At 38.0% G+C, this 27,679-nt stretch overlaps 1 protein-coding gene across 1 annotated transcript in view; it reads right to left on the bottom strand.

Annotated features, from left to right (window-relative positions):
- Positions 1 to 27,679, bottom strand: part of shtd (anaphase promoting complex subunit 1) — a 989,031-nt gene that overhangs the window by 687,234 nt on the left and 274,118 nt on the right. Inside the window, exon 15 of the mRNA XM_090370159.1 lies at positions 9,865 to 9,956. Within this exon, the coding sequence (XP_090226285.1) occupies positions 9,865 to 9,956 (92 nt within the window). The remainder of the gene's footprint in view (positions 1 to 9,864; positions 9,957 to 27,679) is intronic.

Raw genomic sequence — 27,679 nt, 5'->3', positions numbered from 1 at the left:
TTAATGAGGCTCGTGGCAGAAAAGAAAAATGCATGGGATGCATATAAATTATCAGGCAATACAGAAGCCTATTCTATAGGCAGATATAAGCTATTCTGTATTCAAGTCAACAAGGAGGTTAGGTAGGTGAAGGCAGATTATGAGAAATCTTTGGCAAAGGATGCAAAAAAAACAGCAAAGAGTTCTTTAGTTATGTAAACTCTGCAAGGGGATGAATCAGATTGGTTCCCTTAACATTGATGGTTTGACTATTGAAGATCCTGCTCAAGCAGTTGATAAACTGAATCAGCATTTTGCATCTATATTCACGCATGAGGAGTTATTCAAAGAGTGGAATCTTTCCAGTTAAACTGAAGGATGCAGCAAGGGAAGTAAGCAACCCTTAGCCATAATTATGAGAGCATCCATAGATTCAGGGGAGGTCCCATGGACTGGATATGTGGGGTGCGAGGGTGACACAAATAATTATAGACCTGTTAGTTTAACTTCTGTACCTGGGAAAAATAATGGATTTACTGGTTAAAGAGGTGATACAGGATCACCTAGACAAGACTGGAGTAACAGTTCAGACACAGCTTGGGTTTGTTCAGGGAAAATCTTGCCTGACCAATTATTAGATACTACGAAGTGGTCACAAAGGAACTGGAAGCAAAAATAATTTTGATATCATATTCTTGGATTTTAGGAAGGCTTTTGATAGTGTTGCACATGGAAGACTGCTATACAAATTGGAGCAGTATGGCATTAAGGGCAAGTTGCTGCAATGGATGAAGGGAAGGTTGATTGGGAGATGGAAGAGAGTGGTAATAAATGCACACTGCTCTACATGAACTAATGTTATTAGTGTAGTCCCCCAGGTGCTGGGCCCATTGTTTTGTGTATTTATCAATGAACGTATATCAGGCTTAATATCCAAGTTTGAAGATGATACAAAGGTTCGCAGGGTTGTTAATAATAGTAAAGACAGTATGCTACTGCAACAGGATCTAGAAAAGTTGGGCAGATGAAGTCTAACATTGACAATTGAAAAGTACTGCATATGTGTAGCAGTAACCCCAGAGAAACATACCAACTCTGTGGTACTACACTCAGAGAGGTGGAGAATGAAAAAGACCTGGGAGTAATTGTGCAATCAGATATGAAGTTCTCTGAGCAGTGCAGACGTGCTGCCAGAGCAGCTCATCGAGTTTTGTCAATGATATATAGGAATTTTGCTAGCAGAGACAAGGAGGTGATTATCCCCTTGTATAAGGCAATGGTCAGGGCGCATCTTGAGTACTGTATACAGGTTTGGAAGCCTCATTTTAGCAAGGATGTAGAGCTGCTAGAACGAGTACAGAGAACGGTAACAAGATTGGTGAGGAACAAAGGGGTGCTCTTACGAAGAAAAGATTAAGTTCTGCAAATTGTAGCATCTGGAGACTAGACACCTGCAAAGTGATCTGATTGAAGGGTATAAGGACTTGAATGTTTTGAGCAGGCTCAATGCTGATGGGATACTTATGCTTGCTGAGATTAAGAATCTGAGGAGGCATAGATTCAAATTGAGGAAAGACAGTTGTAGAATAGGTGTGTACAAATTTGCCTTTAGCCAGCAGGTAGTGATTGCTGGAACAGACAACCTCTGTTGTTGTTGTTGTGGAAGTTGATAGCTTAAATAAATTTAAGGCTGAACTAGATAAACACCTGGAGCGACCAGATGGGTGAAATGGGATTTTTTTTTTTTTTTTGCTGATGCTGATGATGCAAGAAATAAAGCTTATAAGCTTGATTTCTTGCATCATGTCTCAACTAATGCTAATGCTTATCACTTGTTCTGAACAAATGAAGCAACACCTGGTAGGGCAGAAATTCAAGGCAGTTGATAAATTGAAGCACAGTTTTCTGAACTGGCTATGTAGTCAGCCTACTTCTTTTTTTGCTACTAGAATTGATGCCTTGCCATACTAATGGCAAAAAAATGTGTCAGTGTAGAGAAGGAAACAGCAAAAAATCGACGAAGGTGGATATAAAAATACACCTATATATAAAGAACAATCCAAACATTTCACCAGCAATTTACATTGGTTTTTATAGGTACAACAATGAGTTTGTATAATAATATTTAATATTATATACAATGCTGACAACCAAGGCTCCACAGTGCCTCAGCCTGGAGTTAATGCAAGGGTTACTGTAGCTGGCCAGGGTCAGCTAATGAAATTCCAATAGATCACATTTTGTAAGCCCTATATCATCCTTTCCACTTCAGAAAGAACATACTTCTTGGAAAACTGCAATTGTGGTTTGCATTCTAGGAAGCTACATAGTGTTGTAATAAGTCATACTGTTACAAGTTATAATAAGTATATTTTATTATTCTGTCCTTAACATATTTAACAAAGTCAAAATCACCAACTTATTGTTCTTTTCCAAGATACTGTCCCTCTACATTAGGGACCAGCAACCTTTTCATTATATGAACTACTTTAAAAATAAAGTTTGAAGACTGATGCATCATAACTTTTTTTTACCAATGTATATCTATCTTAAATAAAATATACTTGTTGTGGAATTATTTTTATAGTTTTATTAAAAAAAAAAACACATCAGGAAGACACATCAAAATTCAAAATAAGATATATATCTTATATTAACTCACTACTGCTGTCATCAGATCTGCCGATCACTTTTTCAGTCACTTCTAATAGAGATAGAAGGCTGAAACTTTGTACAAATTCCTAATTCGAGTGGCAATGCATTCTATCAAAATTTGAGCTAAATCTATCAAGCAGTGCATTGTGCAGCCATTGCATATCACATATCAGCTATCTTGATTTATACCTGACCCAGATTTTGGACCATTTCCTCAATTCTTATCTGGTTAAATGGGTGTAATTTTGTAAACAATCTCTTTGACGTAATAATGAGCTAATCCAGCGAGTGGTCCACTGTGCAGCTATTACATGCCTCATATCAGTTACCTGCTTTACATGCAGGTAACGTCATTTCAACATCTATCCTTGTTTTACTTTATTTTGGTGGAGCATGCCCTGAGCCTTCTGACTTGTTTATCATGTCTAATGTGGTGTGCTCAATCTGCTGGCTTTAGCTGTAAGATTTTTGAGTTACAAACAGTCTTCTTGTTGACACAATCCAGACAAGAAATGTGACTAGAAAATTTTGTTAAAGTAGCAAAATAAAGTTCACTTATACAGAAAAAGGAATAGCAAGAAAAGAAGGAAAACACCAAAAAAAAAAAATAGTAAAATAGTGTCTCTTTCCATTCATTTAGTTTTTCATTTTTTAAACCCTAAACCTGCAAAGAGAGACATTCTTTTTTCCTATTTAAGTGGGCTCTAATTTACTACTTTAAAAATTTTAAGTCCCATTTCCAATCTGATCAGTGTTGACAAGACTGTTTGTATTTCACTCCCTGCCTCTTAATGGAAACTGTCAGAAGCAGTCATATAACCCTATTACAGAGAAAAATTTCTGTAAGATTTAAGATATGGCTAATTGACAAAGGTTCTTGTAAGTTTGAGTGAAGGAGCCGAATGACAATAAGTAGGCATTATTGTACAGGGGGCACATTCCAGAAGTAATGTGTTTATCTGTGAGTAGCAGTGCCTACACTGTGGAGGGTCATTTCCTGTCAAAAGAAATGCGTGGATTAGATAAGTATGGCCTATACAGGCTATGGATGGGAGTTACTTCTAGTTTGTTTGTACAGAAGCTGGAATCCATAACTGTGGTGCAAATTTCATTTGAAGGAGTCTATTATGTATTTATGTTTGCCATAGAAGTGTCCATCATACTTTGCATAATCTTCGTATATTGGTCTGTAATTAGAGGAACAGTACTAGAAAACGGGTTGGGACTGTGCTGAATGAATATTTGGCAGCATGATCTGTGGTTTCATTCCCTGGTATTTCAGTATAGCCTGAGAGCCAGCAGAAAACAACCATTTGTCCTAGTCTTCAAGACGAATTAGCTCTGAACTGATTAACTTTAATAAGGGATGAGTAGGTGTAGAGGTGTTTTTCATGGATAATAGGGTGCTTGCAAGTCTGTGTATGTTATGCTCTTTTGGATTGAGAGGTGGAAAATATTTTATAAAGCAATCTTTCTGGCATATAACTCAGTTGTGTAAAGTACTACATTCTGTGGGAAATGATACAGAAATGGTAATGACAGATAGTATCACTACTGCACCAGCTCCAGTCTCAGATCTATCAATATAAATTTTAACAAAATTGGAATAATATTGTATATGAGCACTGTGTAACTGCTGGATGTTAATGTCTGCTACAGAGTGTTTTCCCAATTGTGGAAATAATTGTCACAAGATGTCATGAAAGTAGTTTAGAGGGTCTAGATCTATGGAATCCCAAAGCATTTTATTTAATTGTATATTCCAATTTCCTATTAGTTCCTGTAAACCAGGGGTGGCCTTAATTTGTGATGCGATCTACTTTTTTTCTTCAAAGTGTGCCGTAATCTACCATCTCAAGAATTTCATTGCACATGGTTAAAAAAGTTAATCAACAGATACTGAAAAATGTTGTCTATAAATTTTAAAGTTAAATACAATTCAGAATTCCTATTTTAAATTTGCACATATTTAAATTTTTAATTTATGTGAAGTTTGTGTCTTCGTGTTATCTGTCAATCTTTAAAAATCACGGATATACTGTGATAAGGCCAACCATAAACAATCTTCTGTATGCAAGTCCGTAAGAGTAGGATGATTCTTCGCCCTTGTTTGTTTCAAATACGAAACGACCAATTCACATAGATATGTGGAATCAAAACAGGAATTTAAAAGTTCACTGCATTTTTTTTTACATTTGGGTACTTTTCTCAGCAAATAGTATATTTCCAAAAGTCTTTTCTGATGATCTGGCTTTTAGGAAGATATCGTTTCAAAATGTAATAATTTCATTTTCAAGTAATATTTTCTCCATGTAAAAAATCTCAACGATTTTTTCTGCAATTTGTTTCGTATCTAAGTTGACATTAAATGGATAAGAAATACATTGAACAATGTCTTCAATTGTTTTAAAATCATTGATTCTGGTTTCAAAATCATCCACTTTCTCAATTTCAGAAACATGTTTCTCACTATTAAATTTAAAAACAGGATATTTTTGCAAATGATCATGCATATTTGAATGATCGATTTTTTTTTTATCTGTGAGATCCTTAGCCATTACCAAATATTGATATTTATATGCAGAAATACTACTAATCATGTCACAGACATTTTTATTTTTGCCTTGTAATTCCAAATTCAGATCACTTAATTTACTGGTAAAATAGGGCAAAAAAGCCAGATCACACAACCACTCCGTATCTTGTAGCTGCTGATAATCATCTCCCCTTCGATCAACAATTTTTTAAATTTCATTCAGCAAATTTTGAAATCTCTGTAGAAACTTACTCCGACTCAGCCACCTCACATCCGTGTATAATATCAAAAGTGGTTCATTTTCATTGAGTTACATTGTGAAAAGTCTCCTTTGAAGAGATTGTCCTCTGATGGAATTCACGATTTTTAAAGCTATGTCCATAACACATTTAGTATTTAATCTTTTGCTGGCTAACACTTGTTGGTGGATGATACAGTGGCAACTCAAAAAATATGGGAATTCATCATCCTTTCGGTACAATGCGATGAATCTGTTAAGATGCCCGTCACTGATTTAGCTCCATCTGTTGTTATTGATACGAGCTCAAATAGTGGTAATTTAATTTTTTCAATAAAATTTTTGAATGAATTATATCAAGAACTCTAGTTCTTGCTTTTAACGAAATCATACCCAGTAGTTCTTCTCTAGTGGCAGAATCATCGAAAACCATACAAACAAAAACGAGCAATTGAGTTGTATCGCTAACATCTGTAGATTCATCCAGCTGTAAAGAAAAGGAAACCACAATTAGCAAAATGAGCACGCAATTGTTCGCTCATATTTTTACTCATTTTTTCAATTCGTCACATCACAGTATTTCGGGATAATTGCAGATCTTGAAGAGGACTTTATTTCATTTTTGTTCATAAAATTTTAAAATAGAGAATCTATTATTTCTAAAATTGTGTCTTTGATGACTTGACCATCAGTAAATGGTTTGCATTTTTTTGCAAGAAGATGCTAAAAGATGCACTTTAAAAGATGCTACAGTTACTTCTTTAGATTGTAAATTAGGTGTCAAGAAGAAATTTTGTTGTGCAAATAATCTGTATTTAAGTTCTTTTATTTTTTCTAAGGTCACTATTAGGCAGATAATCCAATTAGTATTTACCATGGAGTGAGTTGAAGAGCCTTTCTAAATTTCCTTTTTTGGGTATAGCCACGAAAGCATTGCAAATCAAACAACAACATTTTTCTTTTATCATTACAGAAAAAGGGTATTCTAGTTCTCACTCTTGATGAAAATGATATGTTTTACTCTTTACGTAGTATTCGTTTTAAATCAAAGGATATTAAATTAACTTATAAGTATTGTCCAGTTATTAATATTAAGTCAGCTAAATAAGAATTCAACATTCTCATGCACTCCACAACGTAACTGTGTGAATTTTCAGTAGACAAGCCTAGCGGCTGTGCGGCAACAAGAGTAGTCATGCGGTTCAACAGATTTGTAATGAGTGTATGCAGTGGGGCACATAATAATAATAATAACATTTAGATTTTCACTAATCTATTTTTTTATATATATATTTAAAATTCATCATAATCTACCGAAATTAAAGATGCAATCGACTTGTTGGCCACCCCTGCTGCAAACTAATACCACCAGACAAAGTTTCTGAGGTTTGTTCTATAATTTGTCTTAAATTGTGAATCATTAAGGAAGCCAGCTGGGTTCAGATCTTGGTTACATAGATCAGTAAAAACATCTTTCTCCTGATATTCAGAGGAGCTTTACAGGCATTAACATATAGACCTTTTACTGGAGGTAACTTACAGCTATCCAGAGAGGTGAATGTTGAATAGGGTTGAGGCAGAATAAAGGACTCTCACTAGCAGAATCAAAAAATGGACAAGAGAGCTACATAAGTGAAGCAAGGTGTACCAACCTACACCCCAAGTTGTAGATAATAAGGCTGAGGGGATGTGAGTGTGCAAACTCAAACACAAAGCTAAATGGTTTTGTGATAACTGAGAGAAAACTGGTAGAGAAATTGTTGAAGCTAAATATAAAAAAGCGTCACATGGAATGGATGGAATCTATCCAATTATATTAAGTAAGGCAGCAAAGGAAGTAAGCAATGCCTGAGCCATAATTATGAGAACATCTCTGGATTCAGGGGAAGCCCCCAGAGACTATAAATATGTAAATATATCCTCAATTCCAAAAGTGGAATACAAAGGGTGACACGAGTGATTACAGTCCTGTCAGCTTAATTTAAATTTCAGGGAAAATAATCGAGTCACTAACTAAAGAAGTAATACAGGACTATCTGCATAAAAATTCCAAAGTGGAACTGCAGTCACAGCATAGATTTGTTAAGGGGTAATCATGTATCTGACCAATCTGATTATAAATTATAATGCAGTAACAAAAGAAGTGGATACAAAAAATTAATTTTGTTATCATATACTTGGATTTTAGGAAAGCTTTTGATACATTGCACATAAAAGACCATTGCACAAACTGGACTGGCATGTGTGTGTTTTTTGTTAGGTTGTTGGCATATCGGCTTCTGTGGCCATAATGCACCTCCCAAAGTTTTTGCATTTTCTACTCTGATCCAAGCCCGAGGTGAGAATCAAACCCGCGACCTTTGGATTGCCAGGCAGGCACTTTACCCACCCAGCTAGCCCGGTCAGCGGCAGTGTTGCATTAAGGGCAAGTTATTGTTATGGATAAAGGGATGGCTGAGTGGAAGACTGAAAGTGGTTATCAATGGATACCCACTTTTCATGGACTGCTTTTTGTGGACTGATGTTATTAGCAGAGTCTCTGAGGGATCAGTGGTGGGCTCACTCTTGTTTTCCAAATTTATTATCTGATGAAGGTATACCAGGCTTAATGTCTAAGTACAGATGACATGAAAGATGGCAGGGTTGTTAATGAAGTAATCGAGGTAAGCTACTGCAAAATCATCTAGAAAAATTAGGCAGATGGACTAAGAAATGGCAGTTAAAGTTTAACAATGATTAATGTGAGGTATTACATAGGGCAGCAGTAATACCAGATTAATGTACCAATTGTGTGGTACTACATTCAGTGCAGGGGAAAATGAATAAGATCTGGGAGTAATTAATGTGAAGTTCTCTGATCAGTGTAGACAGTCTGCCATAACTCAATGGGTTTTGTCACTGATATACAAATTTGTATACAATTATTTTGCTAGCAGAGATGAGACAATTATCCCAGTGTACAATGCAATGGTGCCACATCTTGAGTACTGCATACATGTTTGGAGATTTCATTTTAGGAAGGATGCAGATCTAATGAAATGGGTGAAGAGAATGGCAGTGATATCAGTGAGGAGTGGTTTTACCAAGAAAGATGCCAGTTCTGCAAATTTCAGTGACTAATCATTTGTGAGGTTATCTGATTGATTGTTTGTTTGTTATTTGGTTTTTAGAGCAACTAAGGCCATATTGCTCCGGGATATGCGGTTGTCATTCCCTGACCTTTCCGCATCCTCCGTATTTCGTGGTGACGGGCTCGAGCTCCGGTCTAATCAAGAAGTGTGTGCTACGCACTGCTGCTCCTTCCCACCTGGCTACGGAGGCACCTGGTTATCTGACTGAGATGTTTTAGGGCTTGAGATGCTTTGAATGGATTGACCAAACATAATAATGCTGATGACATTCTTTATTTCTCAGTGTACATCAATTAGGGGACAAAAATTCGAACTGAGGAAGGTGGTTGCAGGATATATGTGCAGAAGTTTGCCTTCAGCTAGGGGGGGGCTGGTTGGTTCTATCTGTTGTTGTGGAAGTGATTGTTTGAAGTTCATGAAACAACTAGAAAAACTACTGCAGTGGAGGACAGATGATATGGGTGGGTTTTTCTTTTGGCTGATGCTTTAAGTTTGCTTTCTTCTACCATTTTCATCATTTGCTACCACTAATATTAATCTGAAAGCCTCTATACAGCTGCCTGTTTTTATGGGTGGTTTTTGATTCTAACTACTTTTCAGTTGTAAACTGCTTGTGCTAGTCTACTTTAGGAAAAAAGGAGGTGTTGTTTTTCTCTCATAATTTATATTCACATTATTTGGAGTGCAATGGTTGGTTGCAGGTTGAAGGGTTTCCGATTCCCTTAAGAGTTGCTTTTGGAAAAACATTGGCTGGAATGGTAATTGGAGTATTACTGGCTTGATCAATTGATTGTTGTTAAGGGCATTTAATTATTTATAGTTTTAATTTTATTAGCTTGGAGAGAGCAAGGAAAGTATGCAATTAGCAATATATGTGTCAAGAGTAACTGATGCATCTATTCATCTTCGATAATGGTGATTTTAGTGTGGTACTATTCTCATGGCCATTCTTGTCCTTACTTTGTTTTGCATTGCACAAAATGCAAAACAGAGTGACCGTGAAATTTCTATTCACTTTTTCTTTGATTGGATTACTCTTTTAAATCTTCCAATGTTAATGTTTGCTCAGACCTTGCAGAATGCAGAGTTGCTGACTCACAAATTCCAAACAAAAAAAGTATGTATAAACCAGCAAACATTAGTCAAGACATATCAAGTCTTTTTACAGTTTATAAAATCTTCAGGCCATAATTCTTTAATAACAATTAAAATACATGTGTACCAGTAGCATATTTACACAAGCTGTTTAAACCTGGAAGCATAAGAAAATCTTACATATTCTGGAAAAATAATGACAAATACAAAGTGAAAAACAAAAGAAATACCTTTGGACAACTGCATTCTATTTTTATTATTGAATGTCAGCTCAGGATAATCTCTCCAATAGAAGTCTTCATAAAGCTGAAGTCTTAAATCCCTAAAAATATATTCCCCATAAAATCAACAATTTCATATAACTATTGCGCCAAAACAAGGTTGCATTAAGCTTCAAAATAAGTTCACGTATAAATACAAAAATTAGAAAAATTTCAGGAATTTTTGGAAATGAGAGATTTGTCACAAAATCATACTAGGAGTAAAAGCTTTATCATTACTTTCATTATCATTTATTTATTTTCACAAATTATGATAATTTGTCTAAAGTTATAATTTATTCTGTTTACCACTACAATTTTGATAACACAATATAACAACGCAAGAAACAATTTTACAGGTAGTTCTGAAAAAAACAAAAGTTGATTCACGCCTCTCAAGTTCTGCTCAAATCTGATCTCTCAATCTGACTTGTGAGCTTTACAATGGGAATTCTTTTCTTCTAACCCATGTCTACTTAAGGAATATACAGTCATAAACGCAACAAAGTTCCATTATCCAGACATACAAACTGAGCAATAAACATAACAACCTATAACTCGCTGGCTAAAATAAACTTCCTGCAATCCAGTCTAAACATCTCTCCATGTAACTTGAAATTATGGCCCCTAGTTCTAGGTTCATTTATAACAGTGAAAAATTTTCCTCATTCATTTTACTTATGCCACTCAGAGCCTTAAACAAGGTGCCTAGTTTCCAAGTTCTGCACTCAACATATTCAGTTTTTCTTCATATGGATGCCCATTTGCTGATCTCACTAGGCGAGTTACCAGTCTTTGGGCCCTTTCAAGAAGCATAATGTCTTTCTTTAGCTGTGATCTCCATACTTGAACAGAGTATTCTAAGTGTGGTCTAACAATAGCCTTTTATAATGAGATTAAGACATCCTTATCTCTACTAGGAAATGTTTGATAAATCATCAATAGAACACCATGGCTCTCCTTGCAACCTGTCTACAATGCTCAGAGAACTTCATGTCTAACTGTATCATAACATCCAAGTCCCTTTCCTCCACTACTGGCTTTTGTTCAACTCCACCAAGCGTATAAGTTATTTTGGGGTTAATGTTCACCAGGTGTAATACCTTATACTTTGCTGGATTAAAGCATAGCTGCCATTTTTCTTACCATCCCTGAAGTCTATCTAGTTTTCTCTGAAGAAGATCTGCTTGGTGTTGATCAATAATTACTCTGCTAATATTTTAATTCATCTGCAAATTTAGACATCACCCCCCCATATCTTATGGAATTCATCAAAGTCATTTATGAAAATCAAAAACAACAGTGGCATCAATACTGATCCTTGAGGAACTGCACTTCTTACATCAACCCAATGGACTCCGACCTGTTCCAGCTTATAAACCGCTCATGTGGGACTGAGTAAAATGCTTTGCTGAAATCCAAATAAACAATGTAAAAATTATTCCCTAAATCCAGCTCTTGAGTAACCCTGTTAAAACAGCTTACCTCATTAGTTAAACATAATATTCTCTTTACAAAACCATGCTGAGTATCTTTCAGAATTCCATTTCTATTTAAATGATCCTGAATTCCACCCTTGATCACTGCCTCCATGATTTTCCCTACTACTAAAGTTAGACTGGCCAGCTGGTAATTTTCCACTTCACTCTTAGAACCACCCTTATGTACTGGAGATACGCTGGCACTTTTCCAATCCAATGGAACCATTCCCCGAGTCCAGTGATGATCTCATAATTAGCCTCAATGATTCAATGCACTCATACCCATAATTTCTCTTTGACACAAAAGATTTTTCTTCTGTGAATATCGATGCAAAGTAACTGTTGAGTTCATCTGCAACTTCAGCTGGGGTATATAATACTATCCCACATTCATCACATAAGGGTCTGATCTGGTTTGTCCTTCCCTTCTTTGCATTTATATATGTGAAGAATTCATTATCTCCCCCGCCTCCCCCCCTCTTTGACAGCGATTTCTCATAATCTGCCTTTGCCAACATAACCTAACCTTTTCTGTGGCACTACTACACATCAATTTGTAGCTGTTATAGGCTTCAGTACTTTTTATTGCTCTGTAACATTTTCATTCCATCTTTTTCTGCTCAAGTAATCTGGCAACTTCATTATTCATCCAACTTGGAATCCTCCTTATGGAGTATTTTTTTAATGGTATATAAGCATCCAAGGCTTCTGTGATTAATGTTTTAAAGGTATACCATAATTCAATTGTATTTGCTCTCTGTGTGATAAATACCCAGTTAATAGAGGCCATGTAGCATCTTAAGCCATTGTTCCTTTCCTGAAATTAAAATCCATTCTTTACCTTTAACTACTGCTATCTCTCTCTTCATCATCCACCACAGAACTCTGTGATCACTTCCTGCTATTGCTTCCTGTACTGTCAGCCCTATTATATCATCTGGTTCATGGGTAATGGTGAGGTCTAGAATATTTTTTTCCCTAGTATTTTCCCTGACATGTTGATACAAATAACAATCATCTAGTTGATTTTAAAATTTAGTCCCCAATTTCGAGTTTACTTCCCATTTGCTTCAATCATTTAAGAGGCAAAATTAAAATGAACCATAATAAGATATTGTTGCTTACTTGCCCATTCCATTTGCATGTAGAGGCTCTCATCATAATCTTCACAATCACCTGGCCTGTAGGTTACTCCTATTCTCATTATACCTTTGCTTCCAACTATCTCACACCATACAGATATATAGTTAACTACCCTGGCCCACCCCTTAAAGTTATTTAAGCTTGCTTCACTGGCATTAGGTACCAGCTCATTTGAAACGTTTCTGCCCTCAGAATATCTTGCTAATATGTTCTGTTGTGGTAACAAACAAGAATGCTTGAGGTATGTGCAAGCGTTACTTTGACGAATATTATCAGATAAACACGTATCTATATTACCCTTGTCCCCCCCCAAACTAGCAGATTCCCTTAACCTTTAAGGTATCCCAATAATACTGGCAAAAAACTCTTGCATCACATTTGTTTAAATGTATCCCGTATCTACAAAACAGATTCCTTCTACCTACAAGTGTGGGTCAAGCTGACAGAAATTTCCTCCCAAAAGCCTTGCAAAATCCTTGAGTTAATGCACAAGGCTTTCAGCATATACCATATTTCCCCATGTATAAGACGAACCTTTTTTGAAAAATTTGGGGTCTAAAAATTGGGAGCGTCTTATACAGTGGTTGTAGATTTTTTTTACTTGCATTTCCCGCTTTTTCGCACTTGTTGTCTTTGCGCTCACTGTTTCGCACTTGTTACTGGTATATTAGGTTACGTTTTGCCACGTTCTGCCCAGAAATGGCTCAGAAAAGATTTTCGTACAGTGCTGAATTCAAGTTAAAAGTGATCCAGTTTGCAAAAGTGAATGGAAATCGTGCTGCTAAACATAAGTTTGGTCCTCCTCCAACTGAGAAAACAATCCAAGACTGACTACGGGAAGAAGAAACCCTACTGAAAATGGCACAGCAGAAGAAGATCATGAGAGGCAAGTCAGCAAAATGGCCTGATTTAGAGAGGAAATTGAAGATATGGATTGAGGAGCAAAGTGCAATTGGAATTCCTGTATCCACAAAGATGGTTTAAGCATGAGGCAAGAAGAATTGCTGATGAGAAAGAAGTTACTGATCTTAAAGGAGGCACAATTGGTGCTTCAGGTTCATGAAACGGAATGGACTAAGCATGCGTACACACACCAGACTTGCCCAAAAGATGCCTGAAAGCTATGAGCAGAAGGTCCTTGAATTTCATCGTTTTGTCATTCAATGTCAGAAGAGACATCAGTTTGAGTTGGGACAGATTGCAAATATGGACGAAGTCCCCCTTCAATTTGATGTCCCAAGTAACAGAACTGTTGAAAAGAAGGGGGTGCAAACTGTAACTGTGAAGACAAGTGGACACCAAAAGAGCCATTATACAGTTGTTCTAGCTTGTTATGCTGACGCAACCAAGCCGCCTCCTATGCTGATTTTCAAATGCAAAACAATGCCAAAAGAAGACATTCCTCAAGGAGTGACTGTCCACGTTCATGACAAGGGTTGGATGGATCAGGATGGGATGAAGATCTGGTTTCGGAAAGTTTGGAGCAGGAGACCAGGTGGGCTCTTACGCAAACCTGCCCTACTGGTGCTTGATCAGTTCAGGGCACACAGAACAAAAAATACAAAGAAGATTGCTGCAGAGAAAAAAACAAAACTTTCCGTCATACCTGGAGGCTTGACATCCCAGCTCCAACCACTTAATGTCAGCATTAACAAACCCTTCAAAGCTGCCATGAGAGACGAATGGAACCAATGGATGAAGTCTTCTGGTGCCAATTTGACACCAGCAGAAAGAGTGAAGAAACCAACTATACGAGAAATTTGTACCTGGGTGAAAAGATCCTGGGATAATATCAAGATTGAGATCGTTGCCAAGTCATTTAAGAAGTGTGGCATTTCAAATGCTATAGATGGAACTGAGGACGAGGCAATATATGAAGACAGTGATTCGTCATCAGACACAGATGAGGACAAGCTAATGGATGGGAGTTTTGACAGTGATGAGTTGTATGAATTTTATGATGAATAAAACTTGAGTTCAATAACTTTATGTAATACATTTTTTTTTTCAAATTTCGAGCCCCAAAATTAAGGTGTGTCTTATACATTGGAGCGTCTTATACATGGGGAAATATGGTGATCCCCCCTATCGTGCCTGGGCAGAATTGCAGACACATAGACATTGTGACCTAACTCACGGCACTTCTTCAACATGGTCCTATATTTGTCTAATAAATGGTCATATCGTGTACACTTAATATCATTAGTCTCCACATGAATAATAATATTCTCTTTGTCCCCCCCCCCCACTAAAATTTGACAGTCTGTTGGTGGCATCATTAATAGTTGCTCCCGGCAGACATACCCTGATTCTAGTCCACTACCATTATTACAAAAAATATGTCCCGTTTCCCTGACAATGGGAAATTCTGCTCTGGGGTCCAAATCGGGAGTGCATGATTTGATAGGTTACTAGAGTCTTAACACCCCTGACGAGCTCTCAGTTAATATTATTCTTGAGGGCAAACACTCGTTTTTTTCAGTGACCCAAATTGTTGTAGCAATTCACCAAATGTTAACTTATGATTGGTTGGCTCCATACAGCAGTGACAAAGAAAAGAATCTCCAGATGAGCTATGATTATCCACTTGGAATACATGCCACAGGTTCTGCAAAGGATAAAATCACGTCTCGGCATCGGTTCCATATGTTCCATTGTACCTTCTGACGGACACGTGATTGTTGACAGCGGATGGGGGATCGTTTGGTTTTGGATCAATACTAGGATTTTACCATGGATTTTTTTGATTTTAAGGTAGATACAAATGGAGGTAAGTGATATATTGCACGTAAGAGTTTTGCTTACTATAGTTTTCACCAATTTTTGTGCCTTTGAGAATATTTTCGTGCAGCATAATTGCTACAGCACTAGCGATTTTACTGTTACTGTGTTGGCTTGATTGCACCTCAAGAACACAAGAGTTTTGAGTATATTACAAGAAAACCTAGCTGCATTAGGAATATTTTGAATGGGTTTTCCTGCCAAAACTGGGAAATCGCAATATTTCAGTTTAAATAGCTGTATGTTGGAATTAGACACATTGAATTCTTTCCCCTCAGTATAAGGAACAAATGAAAATGGACAAAACAACTAGGCAAGAACAAAATACTGAGGATAAAAGGCAAAAATCTGGAAATAACGATTTACACATAAAGACAAACTCTGACTTAGAAATAAGAATTTTAAGTGAAAGGACTCCCAAAAATGGCGATGAAACTAATAATGAAGACTTAGATGCATGTCCTCCAGGCCTCCTGAGTATGAAAAGGGTCAAAAAAGCGAGGAACCAAGCTGAGAACAAAGAGGATAACAGTGAAGGAAAACAAGGAATGATGATAATAAGACAGAAGAGGAAAAAAGGTTTCAATTGACAGAAGCAAATAAAAGGGTTGAAATTGTACTTAGATGACTTCCTCCATAACAAGACTAGCAGAATAACATCTGCAGTTAGACTGCAGATTATAAACTGATGGACAGTCTTAGAGCAAAGGATGATAGAACTCAGCATACAAAATAAAGTGCTGAGATCTAGGATTGACAATGTAACTGAGGAAAGGAATAACTAAAAAGAAATGAACACCCAAAGTTATGACCAGGTAGTAAGTGCAAGTAAAACAGAAAATACCCAACCTAACAATCCTAAGGAAATACCCAGGACTAAGGAAACCAATATAGTGATATTAAAAACAAAACCAGACAGTGACTACAAGACTAGTAAGGCAGTCAGAGAAGCTGTTGTGACTCAACTGAAACCCCACCTAAAGGAGATCAGAATAAGCAGTATAAGGAAAGTGAGGGAAAATGGGATGCTACAGGAAGTAGCAAACAAAGATTTGAAAAAAGTAGAAACTAACCCCAAAATCTTAAAACTTGGTTTAAAACCAGAGAAACCAAAGGGAAAGAATCCACATATTCTACTATTTGATGTAATACAATATACTCCTGAGAAGGAATTGACAGATATATATTATAAAAATTTCCAAAAAATAATGGACATAGAAGGGTTTACTGAACAATTCCAACTCAAAAGAGCCACAAAAAGCAGGAAAAATGGCCAGATAAATATCATAGTGGAGATTTAACAAAACATTTGGGGGCATTTACAAGGGCAGCAAAGAATCTATGCTGGCTGGACTAGCCATAGATTTAGGGAACACTTCCTTGTAACAACATGTTATTATTGTCATAAATTTGGACACAGTCAGAAAGAACTTGTCTGTGGTCACTGTGCAGTGGCTGGGAATGACTATAAAAACTGTAGAAATAAAAATCAGCAGCCAAAATGTCAGCCGTGCAAGGCAGCACGGCTGACTAACCATGCACACAGCATGAGGGATGAAAAATGCCCCTTCTATAAGAAAATGACAAAGCAAATACAATCTAGGACCAACTATGGGCCAGACTGAAAATAGCAACGTGACTAGGGCTTTAAATCTTGTCCAATTGAAAGCTCAAAGAACAAGAACTGTTGTAGATCAGATCAAACACAAATTAGAAGAAAATAATATAGATATCTTGGTACTCCAAGAGCCCTACAAACATATGGGTAGGGTTCAAGGATACCCAAGAGGCTACAAAACAAGAGAATGGTGTCAGGTGTCCCTTCTATGGCAATAGTGGTCAAAAACACTAACCTTACAGTCACAAAGTTGGATCATCTCTGCTCCCCCAGTGGCAGTGTGCCCATATCACCAGTGCAGTTGGACAGTTCTATATTATAACTCTTTATGCAAGACCAGTTGAAGACATAAACCTTACTTACAAGCAGTCAAATTTGTTACCTACTGCAAATGTCATAGTGTGTGCTGATGTCAAGTGCCAGTCAGCCTTATGGCATAGCCATTCAAAAGATAGAGCAGGCCCACACAATGGCCAGATATTATAAGATTTTATAGCCACCTCACCTTTTCAAGTGATAAATCAACCTAATAACTTACCAACTTTTAGCAGTACAATGTGAGAGTGATGTTGATGTCACTCTTGCCACCAATTCGATAACCTATAAAATTATAGACTGACATGTCCAGCCAGCATGGACCACGTCAGATCACAGAGCCATCATCATCAAACAAACCAGATATTTACAAACAACCCAACACTCCTTGTTGGATATCAAAAGGTATAACCTTAAAACAGCAAACTGGCAGATTTTTCCAAAACATACAGCAGGTGAGCTGCAAAAACAGAAAAATGAGTGGTCCAGATAAGGCAACTATAGCCCAGATGAGCAAGCACTGACCATGACAAACATTTTAACAAAAACAGCAAACCTGTCTATCCCACAGAAAAAACCAAAGAAGCAGACATTGCCGTGGTGGTGCCGTGAACTGACTATACTCACGAGAATGATGCACCAGGCGAGAAGAAATTTTCCACGAACCAGAACATCATGGCCAGAAAATAAGGTAGATGCACTGAGAGATTCTTATAGAACTCTCAGGAATCAGTATACAGCCCTCATAAGAGACAAGAAAAAGGAATGCTGCAGGCACTTAGTGGGAACTACTGGAAACAACCATGGGGAGGTGTCTACAGAATAGTGACCAACAAGCTGCCAAGAGGAGATGCCTTGGGAACCACTGTCAAACCAGATGGAACCCCAATGCTGTCTTGGGCTGATTCTCTAAATAACATCCTAGACAGTATTATTCAGACTGAAACTGGGGATCATTCCCCAAACCCAGTTGAACATTTTAAAAGAAAATACTGAATATGACAATGCCAATACTGAACCTCTGTTTACTATACAAGACTTAGAAACAGCACTATCTAAAACCAAAAACAATAAATGCCTAGGTTTTAACCTCTTAAAGGTTGAGATTAACAAAAAATTAGCAGAAACAGCACAAGACAAATTAATAGCACTATATAATAACTGTATGACAAAAGGTATATATTCCCAAAAACATGGAAAAAGCTGTGTTAAGATTATTTCTCAAAAACCCCAAAAACCCCCTACTGATCCCAAATCATTTGAGGTTTCACAGACATTCTCTCAGATATGCCAGACAAGCTGTACTTGCTACCTGGAAGTCTAAAACACTGATGAAACTGATATTCAGGTGACATTCAAGTCAAGTGGACTCAATTTCGACGAAGTCCAGATGGTCTGTGACAGCCATATCCTCTGCTTGCACTTTCATGATGGTGGGACTGTTAGTAATCCTGGGTATAACCTCCATGCACAAGCAAACTATGGATGACCACCCAGATGTAAACCAAAGTAAGCAGGGGTCGAGGTGTGGCACCAACACCACATGAAGGAATGCTGCCCCTCAATGTTACGAGGCAACACTAGGCGGTAGATGATTCTCATCAACCGGTGCAATACACCAAATTTGTTTATTGGAGGCTTGAAGTGGTGGGTTTTGTGGAGACAAAACCCATGTTTTGTCTCCACAGCTAAGTTCCAGTCAACCCATCCCCATCTCTTACATTATGCAGTATGACTGATGACTTTTGAGGTTATGATGAACGACATGGTGAGATCAAATCTTCCTTACATTTCGAGGGTACAGCTCTAAAATGTTTTTCACAGGCCGGCCACTAGTTAGTACACCAGACCGAACCAATTGGTAACTCTTTAGGAGGATTCCAGATCAGCTAGTGTATAATCTTGATACCCCTACTCTGCCAGATAGTGATTGGGAGTAGTCCGAGTAGTGTGTATGTGAGGAACATTGTCGAGTCCACGTTATGTCAAGGATCTGGGTATATTCTTACCATGTGTACATCATATCCAAAAATTTCATTACTACAAACAGCATGTCCCCCCCCCCAACTTTTTGTTACTATTGAATACACCATGAATTGTCAAACTAATAGAGTAAGCTTACCAGCAAAAAGATCTAAACCTCCCAAACAATTCCCAGTTCATTTCACAAATATGGTCTCAATTCTAATCTCAACGATGTCCATTTTCACTTGCAGTCTGCCAAACTCCATGTACTTTTTCAACTACAGAGATGAGCAGTAGTTGATTCAACTACTGCTCATCTCAGTTGCCCAAATTATTTGCTGTATGATACCTTTAGCCTCAAAGGTGGTACTTGTGCATATGTCCGTTCCAATATTCCGTCAGAGACTTGGTAATTTGGAATCTCCTCTTTTCAATCTTCTCTGGCTTAAAATCTCTCTACCTCATTGTGTCAAATTCATCTGTTGTCTAATTACCTAACAGTGAGGTAATTTTCCTTGGTGATTTTAATGTTCACAACTCCAGCTGGCTTCCGTTTTCTAGTCACAAAACCCAGCTGGTCGAGAGGCTGAAGCTTTTGCAATTACTAATGACCTTGCACAGATTGTCCATTTATCTACAGGAATACCGGACAGTCCTCGCCATACAGCCAACACGCTTGATCTTTTTCTCACAAACAACCCTTCTAAGTACACGGTTGAAGTGAGTGATCCTTTAGGCACCTCAGATCACAACTTGGTGATTGTCTCTTCTCCAGATTTTTTTTCTTCTTTTCCTTGGTCGGATTACTGTTTCAAAACTTCTGATGTCAACGTTTGCTCAGATTGTGTCAGTGAAATTATTCACTTGTAGGAATGGAATCCTTTATTCCACACTTCCCTTTAAAATCTCGACACTTATCCAAATCTTGCAATAACTGTGCTAAGGCTGTTCAAGAGAAGAACATTGTATATCGTAATTGGCTTGTTTCCAATTTTCAGTTTCATTTTCTGCCTACACCAAAGCTCGCAACAATTGTAAAGCAGTTATTAAAAAGTCCAAACTAGATATTGAAAAGGCTAAGAGAAGAAAACTTGCTTCTTGCCCTAATGTTAGCCAAGCATTCCCATCTCTTGCCAAAACTATTGGTCACAACTTTGCCCATCTCTACTCCCACCTCTGTCAAAACCAGATGGTTCTGTTGTCACTTCAGCCAAGGATAAAGCTGACCTGCTACCAACCCATTTTTCTTCCAACTCATATATTAATGATCTTGGTAAAACACCTCCCACCATTCCTAACATGCTCCATTCATTGCCTCCTGTGGTCTTTCATCAAAAAGATGTCAGAATGATTTTGACGAATCTTGATGCTAAGAAAGCTCCAGGTCCCGATGGTATTTCTCCACTTGTTCTCAAAACCTGTGCTCCTGAACTTACTCCTGTTCTTTGCCATCTTTTTTCACTTTCTTATTCCAAAGGTGTTTTTCCTTCTGCTTGGAAATTTGCTCATATCCAGCCAGTTCCTAAAAAAGGGTGACAAATCCCTTCCATCCATTTATCGTCCCATTGCAATTACTTCTACTCTATTTCTAAAGTAATGGAGAAATCAATTAACCACCAACTCTTAAACTACCTAGAAACCTTCTGTCTGATCAACGATCGCCAGTATGGATTCTGTCAGTGTCGATCCACTGGTGATATTCTGGCTTATGTTACCCATTTATGGACTAATTCAATGGAAAGGTTCGGGGAAACACAAGTAGTTGCTCTTGACATCTCAAAGGCTTTCGTGTTTGGCATAAATTGTTTGATCGTGTTTGGCATAAAGGTCTTCTAAACAAACTTCCATCTTATGGTTTGCCAACTGTTTTTGTAATTGGTTATCCAGTTTTCTCTCTGATCGCTCACTGAGGGTGATTGCTCTCTGTCTTTTAACTTCTCCACTAATGCCGGTGTCCCGCAAGGTTCCGTTCTTTCCCCCACTCTTTTCCTCTTGTATATTAATGACCTTCTTCCATTGACTGGAAATCCTATCCATAGTTTTGCTGATGATAGCACATTGCATTCCACTCTCCATTTTGAGAAACCTCGCCCTGCTCATTCCTTGAATGCCGATCTCCAGGTAATTCTCCAGTTGGACAAAGACAACTTAGTTGATTTCAATCCTTCTAAAACTCAGCCTTGTCTTATATCTTGCAAAAAGGATTCTTCTGCTCCTATGCTTATCTTTGGTGACACTCCGATTTCTAGGCAAAATGATATATCTCTTTTGGAGATTACCGTGACTTTTAACCTCTCTTGGCACAAGCATGTTACAAATATTGCTTCCGCTGCATCTAAAAAACTTGGTTTTCTCTTTCGCTCTCTGCATTACTTTTCTTCCAAACAGCTGTTCATTCTGTACAAATTGCAAATCCACCCTATCCTATGGAATATTGTTCCCACATCTGGGGTGGTGCTCCCAAACCCTCTCTCTCAGGCTTCTAGATTCCATTCAGAAGAGGGCAGTTAGGTTAATTAATGACTCCTCTCTAACAGAGTCTCTCCACTCACTATCTCATAGATGTACTGTTTCTGCTGCATGCCTTTTCTACAGATTCTTCCATGTCCACTGTTCTTCTGAATTGGCATCTATAATTCCCACTCTCTCTTTCAAAACAGTCCGAACACATGCTGCTACCAGCCAACATCCATTTACAGTCCAACTTCAAACTCACAGAACCAACTTTTCATCTTCCTCCTCGTTTATTCATTCAACTGCTGTTTTCTGGAACAACCTTCCTTTATATGTATTTCCTGAAAATTTCAGTCTACAGAAGTTCAAGTCTAATGTCAACAAATATCTTCTTTCATCTTCTCAACCTCCAACCCAAGCATGGTACTAAGTACTATAGGTTCTAATACCTCTCGTGTTTGGGGTTTTCATAAAAAAAAAAACAAAAAAAAAAACAAACAATAGCTCTACTCCCTGTACTAGGGAAAATATATGAGATTAGCTCAATACTACACAGAAGCAGGTTTACATTCCAACAAATCAGTATGGTTTTAAGCAGGGCAACTCCACGGAGGATGCAATGCACCACCTACTGACAGCAATTAAAAATTCAGAGGAGAGATATGTGCTGGTAATCTGTATTGGCTTTACTGTAGCATTTGACTCACTCTGGTGGCCTAGCATCCTTAGAAGACTCCGCCAGGCAAACGACCCACAAAAGCTCTATAAGGTAATAAACAGCTACCTTACAGGAAGGAGTGTCTTAGTACGCACAAGGTTCCAGGAATTGCCATGCCCTGTGAATAAAAGCTGCCCACAGGGTTCAATCCTTGGCCCTTTCTTCTGGGACATTGTTGTGCCCGAATTTCTGGCCTTGGATCTGGGCCCCCGTGGAAAGTTTGGCCTTTGCAGATGACATGATTTTCCTTATAAAACATAACATGCGAGTGGTTTAGAGCAAAGTTCAAATTCTGGGTCCTTGCAGTTGCAGGAGTGTGCACAACTGCATATGCTCAAAAAATTGCCTGAAAAAAACCAAAGAAATACTTCTAAAAGGCAACTTGGACATAAGCCATCCACGAATCAAAATTAACACAATTACTATAAAAATGATAACAGAACTAAAATATCTTGAAGTGGACTTTGATTCAAATAACTTTTTATTCCCACATTAGCATTACAAAGGCACATGATGCAAGAAAGCAAGCTAATATAGCATCAGCCAAAAAAAAAACTTTCATTTTATACCCAACTCTGAACCCTGAGGGACTTCACTAATACCATTAGTCCACGAAGAGCAGTGTCCATTGATTACCACTCTCTGCCTTCTCCCATTCAACCATCCCTATATCCATAGCAGCAATTTGCCTCCAATGCCACACTGCTCCAATTTGTGCAGCAGTCTTCCATGTGCAACAGTATCAAAGACCTTTCTAAGATCCAAATATATGATATCAAAGTTATTCTTTGTATCCAGTTCCTTTGTGACTACATCATAGTATCCAATCAAATTGGTCAGACAAGACTTTCCCCTTAACAAAACCAAGCTGTGTCTGAGCTATAACTGAAGTCTTGCCTAGATGATCCTGCAATGCTTGTTTAACCAGCGCCTCCATTAATTTCCCCTGGAACAGAAGTTAAACTAACAGGTCTGTAATTACCTATGTCTCCCTTTGATCCTCCTTTGTGGATTGGGGTCACATTTGCACATCTCTAGTCCATGGGTACCTCGCTTGAGTCCAGGGAAGCTCTCATAATTATGGCTAAAGGTTTGCATACATTTGATCTACTTGGTGAAGAAAGTGAGAAATTATGTTTGTTGTTTGTTGTTTGGTTTTTAGGAGCATTAGCAACTAAGGCCATATTGCTCCGGGGATATGCGGTGGTCATTCCCTGACCTTTCCGCATCCTCCGTGGTGGTGACAGGCTTGAACCCCGGTCTAATCAAGTGAGAAATTATGCAGGTATGATTTCCAGGGTCAGTCGAGCAGACTGGCAATTATATACACCATGCAATGTTCTTACTTGTTATCATCATGGGGGTGGTGGTGCTTTGTTCACCTGCTCGGCCATAGTAAGAAATAGGAATAAATTAGAATGGATACAAAGGATAATACTTCTCACTATTACCAGAGAATGTCGCACATATGCACCCTGTACTACAGTTGCTGGCTGGAGCTTTCCCACTTTATCTGGAAGTAGCCAAAATAGGCTTATATTATAGACTTAAAAAGGGCATACCCAAGGGCATTGTGGGGATAGCCCTTGATACAGCCAACACCTTCAACATTGAAAGAAAAAGAATAGCCACAAACCTCCACAAGCTATGGCAAACAAAGTGGGAGGAAGAAACCAGAGGTCTGGTTACCAAATGGTTTCTGCCACGGGTGTCAATTGTTAGCCCAAAGCCACCTAAGTGGTATGCCCCTTTACTTTTTACAACATTTATGCTGACAGGTCACAGCTCCCTAAAGGCTAAACTAACCTCCTTACGGCTGACTGATGACCCAAACTGCACCTGTGGTGCCAACCGGGCTAACCGGGTGGATAAAGTGCCTGCCTGGCAATCGAAAGGTGGCGGGTTCGAATCCCGCCTCGGGCTTGGATCACAGTACTGCAAAAACCTTAGGAGGTGCATTATGGTCACAGCCGATGCGCCAACAACTAAATAAAAATACAGAAAAAAAAAAGCACCTGTGATGAGAGTGAAGACTGGGCACACATTCTATATGAATGTATAATTTATGACATCCCCAGAACAGAGCTAATAGCGCAGATTGGCCTCCTTCCCAGGAGAGAAGGAGAGGGAGTTCATCGTAGAAGAGGAAAGCTATAAAGCCTTTACAACCTTCACACAGAAAGCATTCGAAATGCACAGATTATAAGAAAATATAAGAAAAAAGTATATCAGTTACCATATTCTACCCCTGGAGCAGGATGGGCAGTTTGACCATTCTACCGGAATCAACACAACATTGCATTTGGCAATCTGAACTGGGTACTCTAACCCAGTTCCCTTTAAAACCCCATCCCGGGGCAGGGAGGGGAGGAGACAGGTTTCTGTGTCATCTAAATTCTACCACTTCCTTGTAAATTTTTTTCGGCCTTTGCAAATTCTGCCTCCTCGTGGCAAAGTGTGAGCAACAGTGAGTCCCAATAGGACCCCAACAGCTAAATGGTCAGAGAAACAACAGAACATAACACTACACAACAAACCACTTCCCACACATTTTTTAAATCTCTGGCCTCCACAGAGTTCTGTGTCACTTACAAAGAATACACAGCAGAGATGGAGGAAATCCCTAGTGCCGTCAAACAACTAACAGACTTTACTGCACCCTCTGACGAAGTGTTCAGGGCAGATCTTGTAACAACAATTGTAAAATTTACTAAATATCAATAAAAGAAATTTTCATTGATATTTTTCAATTGTGGACTATCGGAATCATAGGTTTATCTCTCACAGAAGTAAAACCATCAACATTAAATGCACGTTGGAAATATTTATGGCCAGAGTCAGTTCATTCAGGAAATGTAGTCAAACCAGCAGAAAACAAAATCAGTGCGAAAGTAGAACTTGCTAAGTTGGTAGGAGGGGAAGATTTTGATATGACTCCTGAAGATGTTCAAGAATTACTAGTAGAAAAAGAAGGTGGCAAAGTGGATTTCGTGGAAATGTCATTGGAGGTAAATCAAATCAATTCAGAAGATGATTGTGCAAATTAAAATTCTGACGCTCAAAAATTTACATTAAAAAGTATACGGAAAGGCATAAATTTAGCCGAGCAATTAGATTCTTATTTTTTGAATGCAGATCCTTTGAATGAAAAGAGCACAAAGTTTAAAGGGGAGCTACATGCATGCTTAGCTCCATACCATTAAATTTGCAAAGATCTATCAAGCAAAGGAAAACAAACCAAGATTACTGATTTTTTAAAGAGAGCAGAAAATACAGAAAATCTGGATGCTGCAGAAGAAAGTTCAAAAAGTGGAAATATTCTGAAACAGAGAAAATGTTCTCATTTGATAGTGCTTAGCAGCGATGAAGAGAAAGACAAAAGATCATGCATTATCTGACATACATGTATCACAGTTTGTAAGATGGGTTTTTTTTTTTTTTTCAGTTATTACTATTTTTAATAAAAATTAAGTTTCCAATAGTTATTAACAAAATTGTGTATTTTTGTCAGCTTTTGGAACATAATCACCTTTTTTGTACTGGTTCTTAGTACCGAATTACACTGTTTCGCACTACACGAGATTTTATAAGAACCTAACTACAGTGTTATACAAGGGTTACCTGTAGTACATTCCAAAAATCAGAAAGCAAACTTCAGATCAAAGCTTGGTTTGAACACCTTCATGTCAAAAGCTTAGAAATGTCAAGTGCAATTGCTTGAGTTTCTCCAAACATTTCCATTAAAATTTTTCCAAGAAGAGATGAGCTTAAGTGCAATGGTACAATAATTGGAATTTTGTCACTCATTTTTAGGATTAGTATTAGTAGTGGTATATGATGCTCTTGTATCACATGCCACTTATAAAGCTTCCTCAAAAGTGGCATATGAAGCGACTTCATACGCTTATAAAGCATCAACGAAGAGTGAGAGACCTGACCTGCAGCAATAACTCAGACACAGCATGGGTTTGTTAAGGGAAAGTCTCATCTGACAAATTTGATATATTATGATGTGGTTACAAAGGAACTGGATGCAAAAAATAATTTTGATATCATATATTTGGATTTCAGGAAAGCTTTTGACACTGTTGGGAGTAATTGGAAGACTATTGTACAAATTGGAGCAGAATGGTATTAAGGGTAAGTTGCTACAATGGATAAAAAGATGGGAGAAGACAGAGGGTGGTAATCAATGGGTGCTGCTCTTCATGGACTAATGTTATTAGTGGAGTCCCACAGGGTTCGGTGTTGGGTCCACTGTTGTTTTGTATATTTATCAATGATATTGATGAAGATATATCAGACTTAGTGTCGAACTTTGCAGATGATACAAAGGTTGGCAGGGTTGTTAATGACAGTAATGGCAGTGTGCTACTGCAACAGGATCTAGATAATTTGGGCAGATGGGCTAAGAAGTGGCAACTGAAGTTTAACCTTGACAAATGCAAAGTACTGCATATGGGTAGAAGTAACCCCGGAGAAACATACCAAGAGAAACACTCAAAGTGGTAGAAAATGAAAAAGACCTGGGAGTAATTGTGCATTCAGATATGAAGTTTTCTGAGCAATGCAGACAGGCTGCCAGGGCAGGTGATGGGGTTTTGTCAATGATATATAGGAATTTTGCTAGCAGGGAAAAGAAGGTGATTGTCCCTCTGTATAAGGCAATGGTCAGGCCATGCCTTGAGTACTGCGTACAGGTCTGGAGGCCTCATTTTAGGAACGATGTAGATTTGCTTGAGCATGTACAGAGAAGGGCAACAAGATTGGTGAGGGGAATGAAGGGTTCCTCTTACCAAGAGAGGCTTAAGTTCTGCAAATTGCAGTGGCTGGAGACTAGGCACTTGCGCGGTGATCTGATTGAGGTGTTTAAGGCCTTGAATGGGTTGAGCACGCTGAATTCTGATGGGATCCTTCCACTTGTTCAGATTACGAACCTAAGGGGGCATAAATTCAAATTAAGAAAAGACAGATGTAGAATAGATGTGCGGAAATTTGCCTTTATCCAGCTGGTGGTTAATTACTAGAACAAACTTCCATCTGTCATTGTGGAAGTTGATAGGTTGAATAAATTTAAGGAGGAACTGGACAGGCATTTGGAGGGAATGGTGTGATATTTTTTTTTTTTTTTTTTTTTTGGCTGATGCTGCATAAGCTCATACACTTGCTTTCTTGCATCACATGCCACTACTACTACTACATCAAATATGATTTTGTTTCTTTTTGGATGATGCAATCGAAGCTGGTTGTTGTAGTATACCCCATCTAGCCTGTTCAGGAATCAATTGAAAATCCTCAGGTAATTCATTT

Source organism: Mastigoproctus giganteus, chromosome 3 (assembly GCF_048544385.1).
Source record: "Mastigoproctus giganteus isolate SK-2022 chromosome 3, ASM4854438v1, whole genome shotgun sequence".
Lineage (NCBI taxonomy): Eukaryota > Metazoa > Arthropoda > Arachnida > Uropygi > Thelyphonidae > Mastigoproctus > Mastigoproctus giganteus.
Note: the sequence above shows the minus strand (reverse complement) of the source record. Positions and strands in the feature narration are given on the sequence as shown.